We start from the raw sequence: 9,642 nt of genomic DNA on the forward strand, positions 1-9,642 counted from the left end.
AGCCATTAAACTTCTTACAAATTTCTATTATAGTAATTATCAAATCCAAATTGAAGTAAGTTTTGTCATCCAGCTTGGGCAGTACCAGCATTCTGCTGCTTTTGCTTAATTTCTGTATTCTCACTGTTGCTCTTTTCTTTGCTAGAATAGTTTAAACAAAATTTAGACCATTTTAGACCTGTATTACCTGAAAAGCAATGCAACTAGGGATTTCTAACCAGGAAAGAAAGAGTCGTATGATCTTAAAAGTTGTCAGAGAAGCATGGTGGGAAGACAGCTAAGTGTGCTTGAGAGCCTGCTAGCAAATCTCCAGAACTCAAATACAAAGCTGGGCGTGGCTGCATGTCCTGTGACCCTAGCCCTAAGGAGTCAGGACAACCGGAGTCTGAGAGCTGGAGGGCCAGCTAACCTTAACTAACTGACCTTAAGCTAACTGCTGTTCTCCAGATGATAGGGGAGAGCAGCTGAGGAATACACCCATCCTCTTGTCCTATCATTTGCATGTGCACCGTGCACACTTATGTACGTACATCTCACAGACACACACACACACACACACACACACACACACACACACACACACAATTATTGTGGAAGCCCATTAGGACATTACAGCTCATTATTGTCCATTCCTTCTTGATGCTGATGGAATCATCTGACCTTCTTAATGCTGCTACCTATGAAGTGTTAAGTTTTTCTCATGCTTGGCATTGTTGCACACTGGTGTTTAATTATGTGTTTCTGGTGATAAGACTAAATAGAGTATTCATAAAGTCAAGATAGGTTTTTTAAAAGTAAAATAACATCCATCCTCCCTGATTAGTTGCTATCTTTCAGGATATCTTCTTTACTTCTTAGCACAACTAGTAATGAATGTCCCCTGTGTTATGTCTGTAGTCTTGAGTTTTTCTTCAACACTGTTAATGATGGTAATGGTAGTAAAATAGGGTAAAGGGCAACAAGTTGACTCTGCAGAACAATCTGAGGAAGAGAGGAGCAACCTGGAGAAATGAGTCCTTTGCAAGATATGACAGGACTGAAATGTACAGTATAGAATAGTAAGGATGCATGATGCTTTAATAGTCCAGGACTTGCTGAGGGGCTTTTCACTAGATAAAGTTATAAGAGCCTTATCAATATCAAAGCTTTGACATATATTGCTCATGTTATACTTGGTTATGATACTCGTTAAGGAACATCTGACAACATTTATTTTAGGTACTTTTATAGACAGCTTCTACTCTTCTACAGCAAGAATCCAGCTATGATGGAAAAGTCAGTCTTTTGTACAGAACCAGCTTCTAATCTACTTACTCTGAAACAGAATATCAACATTTACCTCTACATGAACCAGTTGCCTAAAGGATCAGCCCAGATTAAGTCACAGTTGTAAGTAGTATGGACTTGCAACGTCTCTTTAAAAGACAGCAGGATGACCACTGTACATGTGTTCTGAGTCCCTCTCTCAAACAGAAGGAGTAAGCTTGTGTATATCCATGCTTCCTGTGTGGCCTGGAGGTGCTATCTCTGGGCTTCAGGGCACAACAGATCTCTACTCGCCTCTCCATTCACTCGGATCTGTGACCAGTTTAAAAAAATACTTTCTATTCTATTGAAAAATCTGCTTTTAAGATTTTCACAAGCTTTAGGAAACTATGGATCTATGTGATATGCACATTCAAATATAGGAGATTAAAAACTGTTCTATAGTCAAAATGTCATTGTTTTGATGAATACATAGTAGCAGATGAAGTGAACTCTGAACAGTACGTATAAGCTCAGTGAAAAAAGAAAAACCCAGCCCTAGTATGACCATCTAGAAATAACCAAGGGCAACATTTTTTATAAAAACTCTAGGAATCACCTTGAAAATAAGATCTATGGATAGATAAAATTCTAGAAAAAGAACTTTAGATTTTATTACATTTTACCATAGGTGAATTTTGAATAAAACTTTTTCCATTTTATTATTTTGTAGTTTGTATAGAAGAAACTAGTTCTCAGAGTACAAGAACAAAAATTTTGTTGTTATTATTATTGGTTGTTTGAAATAGAGTCTCATGTATCCCTGACTAGGCTCGAACCTTGAGCCAAGGCTCATCCTAAACTTTTTGGCAGGGGTCAGGGCGTTGAGACAGCATCTTAGTATATATCTCTGGCTGGCTTTGAACTTGCTATTTAGACAAGACTAGCCCTGAATTCATGGAGATCTGCCTGCTTCTGTCTCCCAAGCTATGGAGTTAAGGCTTGCCCACCACACTAGGCTTTACCATTCTATTGTAAAGAGACATAAAGAATGATGATAGTAGGAAAGTTGTGCTGAAGCTCAGTGTGTTGGTAATTTGGGTTACTTTGGGGGGGATGGTAAATCCATTCCTACTTTGTGTACATTCATGTTATATGTGTATACTGGCAGATTAAACCTGTTATAGAACAATTCTTGAGAACATGCATATTTTAGTTTTAACTATTTTGTTTTTCTTAAAACATTTTTCTCTCTCTAGGCGTCTTAATCCACATTCTATTTCTGCGTTTGAAGCTAATGAAGAGCTGAGTCTCCACGTGGCTGTTGAAGGCAAAATTTATCTCACTGTTTACTGTTCTGCAGACGGGGTTAATAGAGTAAACAGTATGTCCTCAAGTGACAAACTGACAAGATGGGAGGTGCTCGGTGTACAGGGAGCACTGCTGAGTCACTTTATACAGCCGGTGTATATCAGCAGTATACTTGTTGGTGAGTTTTAGCACATTTTGGGAATGTTCAGTGAAAATAATCCACATATTTGACATGCTAGTATACAGCCAGCTTTTGCATACAGGAAACAAAGTAAAAAGCAGACATCCTTGCTTTGTTGAGCTATTTTCTTTAGATTTATTCTGTCTTGAACTTTCAGCTTCATTTACCTGATACCAAACCACATTTCTTTAGGGAAAAGATGCTTTTTTGAACCTCCTAAATCTAAAAGTTTATGCTGTATCTTATCTTTCTTAAGAAATTAAATGCCCATTTTGGCCCCTTCTTATCCTTGCATCATTTGAGTATATGTGATCATTACAGATTACATTGGTCAAATGAGTGGTTAACTAGAACAGAACTGACATTCTTAGAACACAACTGCTCATTTCTTAGAGGATGCTGTAGAATTTTGGATTTATATTTTTGAATGGCTTTCTAGATGCTATCTCATTGAAATAACAGTTTGGGGATTTTCTATTAAATTAGTATACAAAGTAATGGCATTCATTATGACATTTCCATACATACATGTCATTATATTTATTTCTGTAGATTTTCTTTTATTATCATTTGGCATACAAGATAATGGGAATCATGGCATCTACATGCATGTACATCATTGTACCATGCTCATATTCATGACCTATATCCATTAACTGCATCCCCTTTCTTCTCCTTCCCCCTCCTGCTGGTCTCTGCTGGCTTTCATGGTGTGTGTGTACACATACATGCACATATGTATATGTGTATGAAAATTCAGATTCTTCATATAAGAAAACATGACTAAAACCACATTGCATTTATATACTGAATCCCCCTTTCTCATTCGCCTGTTGAAGGGAGCCTAGGCAGGTTCACACCTTGTGTATCGTGCTTACTGCTCTAAGAATGTGTGGGATAGGAGCCTAAGCCTGGGGCAGTTTGGACTTCTTCAGGTATACACCCAGGCATGTTACAGCTGGATCGTGTGGTCATTGTGTTCTTAGGTTGTTAAAAACCTCCATGCTGACTTTCATAGTGACTACATCAGTCTACATTCCAACCAGAAAGTCATTTTGTGTTTCTCTTTTCTCAACATCATCAACAGCATTTGTTGTCGTTGGTTTCCTTGATGATAGTCACCCTGACTGTAGTGACATGGACTCTCAGTCTGATTTGATTTGCACTTCTCTGAGGGCTGAGAGTGTTTAACATTTTTAATGTATTTATTGGCCATTCACATTTCTTCTTTTGAAAATTATTCAGTTCATCAAGCAGGTAAAAGAGTCAGACAGCCGCAGCTCCTATTGTTAGGCGCACCAAGCTACATAAACATAACATATATCCAAAGGATCTAGGCAAGATGCCTGCTTATTCCCTGATGTCTTGGAGCCCCCATGAATCCCAGTCAGCTGATTCTGTGGGCCATGTTCTCACGGTATCCCTGATCTCTCTAGTCCCTCCAACCCGGCCTGCCTGCCTGCCTCCCTCCTGAGCTCTACCTCATGTTTGGCTGTGGGACTCTGCATTAGGTGCTGGATGAAGCCTCTCTGGTCTCTTTGCTGATGATTCTGCTAGGCTCTGGTCCCTGCACATCCTACAGGCATGACAAACTGTAGGTTGGTGGTTTTGTGGCTGTGTAGGTGTCCCAATCCCTCCATTTGAGGCCTTGCCTGGTTCCACAGAAGATGGCTGGTTCAGGCTCCCTATCCCCCATTACTAGGAGTCTTTGCTAGGGTAAAAATATATTTACATTCTAGATAATAATCCCTGTTTAATGCAAAGTTGGTAATATTTTTCTGTAGAGTATGCTGTTTTGTGACAATGGCTCTGCTGGATACTTTGAGATGAGGCATTGTGATGGCTTGAGCATTGTTCTTTCTGCTCACAGTTACTCAGGGTTCTTTCCATCTTTGTGTCCATAGGAATTTTCTGATTGTTTTTACTGTTCTGTGAAGAATGCCATTTATATTTTGAAGGACATTGCTTCAAATTTTTAGATTGGTTTTGGTTAGCCATTTTAAGAATATGAATTTTACCCATCCATGGATATGAAAGGCCATTCTATATTCCATCTTTCTTAATTTGTTTATTTTTTAAAGTCTTCATTGTAAAGGTATTTCGTCTGCTTGGGTAGATTGATTTCTAAAGACCTTTTTAAAAAGCTATTGTGAATGGTATTCCCTGATTTCTTTTTCTGCATGTTTGTTACTAGTGTATAGAAATACTAGTGCTTGGGCTGGAGAGATGGCTCAGAGGTTAAGAGCACTGTCAAGAGGTTCTGAGTTCAATTCCCAGCAACCACATGGTGGCTCACAACCATCTATAATAAGATCTTGTGGACAGTCACACATGCAGGCAGAACATTGTATACATAATAAAATAAATAAATAAATTTAAATTTAAAAAAAGAAATACTAGTGCTCTTTTAAATGTTAATTTTTTAACCTACTATGAGAAAAGGGCTTGTCAGATTTAAGAGTTTTTAATGATAGACTATTTAGAGTCTTTTTAAAAAACATTTTATGAAGGGATGGGATAATCATTGAGATGTAATAAGAATAAATTAATAAAATAAAATTTTAAAAAAAGAAAAAAAAATTTTATGATTTATTTATTTTTACGTGTATGAGTGTTTGCCTGCATGTATGTATATGTGTCATGTGCACTCTTGATGCCTACAGAGGCCGGAGAGGGTGTCAGATCCTCTGGCGCTGGAGTTACAGGCCAATGTGGATAATGACACCCAAACTGGACTTCTGCAAGAGCAATGAGTACCCTGGACTGCTGAAGCATGCCTCCAGCTCTGTTCAGTTCTTGTTGTTGCTGTTGTTGTTGTTGTTGTTGTTGTTGTTGTTGTTAAAAACATAGTGTTTGTAAATAGGGATTTTGACTTATTTTTCTTCATTTATTTTCCCCCCTTCAGATTCTAGCTATAATTTCTACACTGCTTAGTAAGTGTGCATAGGTAGACATCCTTGTTTTATTGCTAACTTTAGAGGAAGACCGTGAAGGTTTTCCCTACTTAGTACAATGCTAGTGAGGCATCTGCCATGTAGTGCATGCTGCTTCTTTCCTGTCTTTCAGCACTTTACTCGTGAAGAGACGCTCAGCTTTGTCAAAGGGTTTTCCTGATTCTATTGAGATTATGGTGTAATTTCTACCCCTTAGTTTATTTATGTTCCGTATTACAAAGCATTCGCCTGTGTATGCTAAAACATCCATCTTTAAATGTCTGGGATGACACCAACTGAACATGGTACATGTTATGCATGTGTCGTTGAATTTGGTGTGCAAGTGTTTCATTGAGAATTTTTACATCTGTGTTCTTTGAGGCAATTAATATATAGTTGTTGTGTCCTTGTCTGGTCTTTGATATCATAGAATGAGCTTGGTAGTGTTTCCTCTCTTTCTGTTTTATAGACTAGTTAGTGTTAGTTCTCAAAAGACCTAGTAGATTTCCATAGTGACTCCATTCAGTTCTGGGCTTTCGTCATTAAGCTACTTGCTTAAATTCATTGCTCACTACAGGTTGTTTGACTGGCTTATATACTCTTGATTGAATTTTAGTAGGTTATATACGTCTAGGAACTTCCTGTTTCTTGCAAATTTCCCCATATTTAGGAATCTAGGTTTCCAGAGTATTCCCTAATAAGCATTTGGTTTCATCTCTTAATTAAATTTGAGTCTTTTGATTACTTTGGCAAAAGGTTTATTAAGCTTTATATTTTCATTGAACCTACTCTCTGTACTCTTTTTTATTTACTTCATGTCATTAGTTCATCAGGATCCTTTGGTGTCTCTTTCTGTTGCTTTTGGGTTCTGCTTGGTTTTGTTTTTCTAAGCCCTTTTAGAGATGTTAAGTTGCTTAATTGAGATCTTTTGATTTCCTGTTTGTGTGTTTGTTTCTTTGTTTGAGACAGGGTCTCATGTAGACCAGGCTGACCTGAAGCCCCTCATGTAACTGAGACCGTCCATGAACTCTTGATCTTTCTTCCTCTGGTCTTAAATTCTAGGATGTGACACCACACCTAGCCTTTCCATGTGTGTTTGTTCAACTCCATAATGCATATTGTAAAACGGAAAATGGTTATCATTTATTTTGCTTTATTTTAAATGTAGAGGAAATACATTGATTTGTAATTCAAAAGATTCAGCACAAAGTCTGTGTCTCACTGCAGTCCCTCGGGCACCCATTCCACTTCTGTGAAGCATGTTATTGTTAGTTTCTTTCTGTGGGTAGTTGTTATGCTTTATTAAAATCAGAATATGTATTCTTTGTTCATATTTTATACTTTAGTCACACAGATATCAGCAGGGGCATCCAATTTATACTTTTCTGCATCAGGTTTTCTCATTTAATAAAGGTTCTTGAAAAATTTTACATATGTATATGTAAATAACTTGTTACTCCTTTTGGGCTTCTGTGTATCATAATTTATTTAACAAAGTGTCAGTTGATGAAATTCTAGATTGCATCTAATCCTCTGCAGTTACTAAAATGTTCTTGTGAATGACCTTTTCATACTTATATTCATACATTCATATATATAAATTATATTTATAAGATGAGGTTCTAGAAGTAAAGTTGTAAAGCAAAGAAACTTTTAAAAGTATTACCAAAAATTCCTGGTTCACCTCCCTACTGACTGTGGGCACCTTATACCACAGTCTTGGTAATTTCTTACACTCCACAGGGAATTATTTGATAACTTTTAAGATCTCATTGTTGACTAATGTTCTTACTATCTATCCAATCCTTTCTCAAGACATGTCAATTTTTTAAAATCACCTGTAGCAGATTCTCTTTGCTGTTAATAAATATGTGTATGGGATCTAAGAAATCACAGGTTTAGTGCTCAGAGCTTTTGTTAAGTGTTATTATGTTTTGAAAAAATTGTTCGGATGCTATAACTTCATTCTGTACTTATAATGCTGAATAAGAGGACAGACACTTTTGCATATTTGGCTAGTGGTTTGGAACAGAAAAAGAAAAATTAGATCTAGTCATTTGACTGCCATCTTGCACCTAACAATTGAGGGGCTGGTATATAGGCAATGGAAAGAAAATGGCTGTGGAAGAGTGCTTCAGATTTTTCCTCTCAGCATCTCTGTGGGTCTCATATAAAAATAAGCAGTGATCTGTCTGGTGTAACCTAAAAACGTGCTATGGGTATGAGTAAGAAAAAGAAGTCTTCCGGAACTTCTGGAATCTGCAGTGGGTTCTGACACAAGTAGTTGAATGGCTCACATTTTTAGCAATTCTCAGTTAAACATCTGTATCCTAAGAGTGTGATTTGGATACTTGGGAGATATTGAGAGTTAACTGAGCTTTATTTGCTGTGTCCTACAGTTTCCTAACTAACAGATAGCACTTATTAAGTGCCCTTCTGAATAGGCAATCGTCTTAAGTCAGTAGAGTCTAGGTGTGAGCACAGCCAATTGTGTTAGCTGAGCAGATCCAGTTCTTTAAAAACTTCTTCCTTTATATAATTGAACTTTGCTTTCCTCTTAATTCTATAGCAAGGATCATTACAAATTAAATTTAATTCTTTGAAGATGTCTTTATCTCTTTTTCTCTTAAGTCTTTTAGGATGTTTATAATTCCTTTTAAAATAGAGTGACAAGTGGACACACAACACAATGTAATTCTGAAATGGTCTGTGTGCGTGTGGGGTCAGCAGGCAGCTGGCAGCAGCAGGCTCCGTCTCCACTGTGTGAGCTCTGGGATCATACTGATTCTCCCAAGCCTGCGTTAACTTAGCAGAGTATAAGAGGGCAAAGAACGGTTCATGTTAGACCTCCCTTCAGTTTTGGAAAGCTTTTCATGGTCTTTGATAGGAGGTTTAGGTTCAAACAAAGGGCGAAAGGCTTGCCTAGTTAACCATTCTCTTTCCAGGCTGGGCCCACTCATCATTGTCCCAGTGCCAGTTTCTCTACAAGATTGTCTGACAAGTCGTCCAAACAGTGTGAAACCTCTTTGTGAGAGACAATCCTCACCCTTGCCCTGGCTGCCACCTGGATACCAGTATTTTCCAACTTCTTGGGGTTCATCATTTTAGTAGTTTGATAGCCAGAGTGAGTGGCACTTGTGTGTCAGGAAGACCTTTACTCCTCAACAACATTGTGAGAATGCAAAACTTTTAGTAGTGTTTACAATGTTAACCAAAAATGGCCATTCTTTGAATTACTTTGTGTCCTGAGATTGGAACATTGTGGTGCTATGACGGTTACTATGTGTGGCCATTAGGTATGGAAAATTAATATTTTCCAATAATGAGGCTCGTTTGATGCTCCAATGCTGCCTTCATGCTGAAGCCAGGACATGAAGACAGAATGCGCAGAGCTGCTGGCAGGGCTCTGTAAACAGCACTGTTTCTCTGTGGGTCACCACTGGGTTTTGCTTTTTTGTTTTTTATTTTATGTAAGTGGGTATTTTGCCTGCATGCGTGTCTTTGTGCCGTGGACTTGCAGTGTCTGGGGAAACCAAAAGAGGTCATCAGACTCTCTGGGCTGAATATTCATAAGGTTGTGAGCCACTGTGTGTTGCTGGAAATCAAACTCCAGTCCTCTGGAAAAACAACCAGTGCTCTTAACCCTGAGCCATTTCTCAAGCCCCTGGTTCTTGGTTTTTATTCACTAGTATTACTTTATTATTTACTTTTTGAGCTTTTTTAAATGAAAATTTTGTTGTTATTTTGTCCTGATTCTGGTAAAATATATGGAAATAGCTGCTAATAGGATAGATGCAAGATAGAGAATATTTTAATAGAAAAATTAGCTTTGGATTGTTTACAGTTAACCAGTTCCTATATTTATCTTTTGTTTTTTAACACAACTTTTTCTTTTGATCTTAAAATCCTGAATATGTTTTGTTTTTGCTTTCTAGGTGATGGGAATTGCAATGACACTAGAGGCTTAGAAAT

At 37.6% G+C, this 9,642-nt stretch overlaps 1 protein-coding gene across 2 annotated transcripts in view; it reads left to right on the forward strand.

Annotated features, from left to right (window-relative positions):
- The window catches only part of ADAD1 (adenosine deaminase domain containing 1), a 29,000-nt gene that overhangs the window by 13,364 nt on the left and 5,994 nt on the right, over positions 1–9,642 (forward strand). For both annotated transcript variants that reach the window (XM_084769193.1, XM_084769192.1), the window contains exons 8-10: positions 1,219–1,389; positions 2,505–2,734; positions 9,606–9,642. The exon at positions 9,606–9,642 is cut by the window's right edge and continues 201 nt beyond it. In XM_084769193.1, the coding sequence (XP_084625319.1) occupies positions 1,219–1,389; positions 2,505–2,734; positions 9,606–9,642 (438 nt within the window). The remainder of the gene's footprint in view (positions 1–1,218; positions 1,390–2,504; positions 2,735–9,605) is intronic.

Source organism: Acomys minous, assembly GCF_964271855.1.
Source record: "Acomys minous genome assembly, chromosome: 19".
Classification (NCBI taxonomy): domain Eukaryota; kingdom Metazoa; phylum Chordata; class Mammalia; order Rodentia; family Muridae; genus Acomys; species Acomys minous.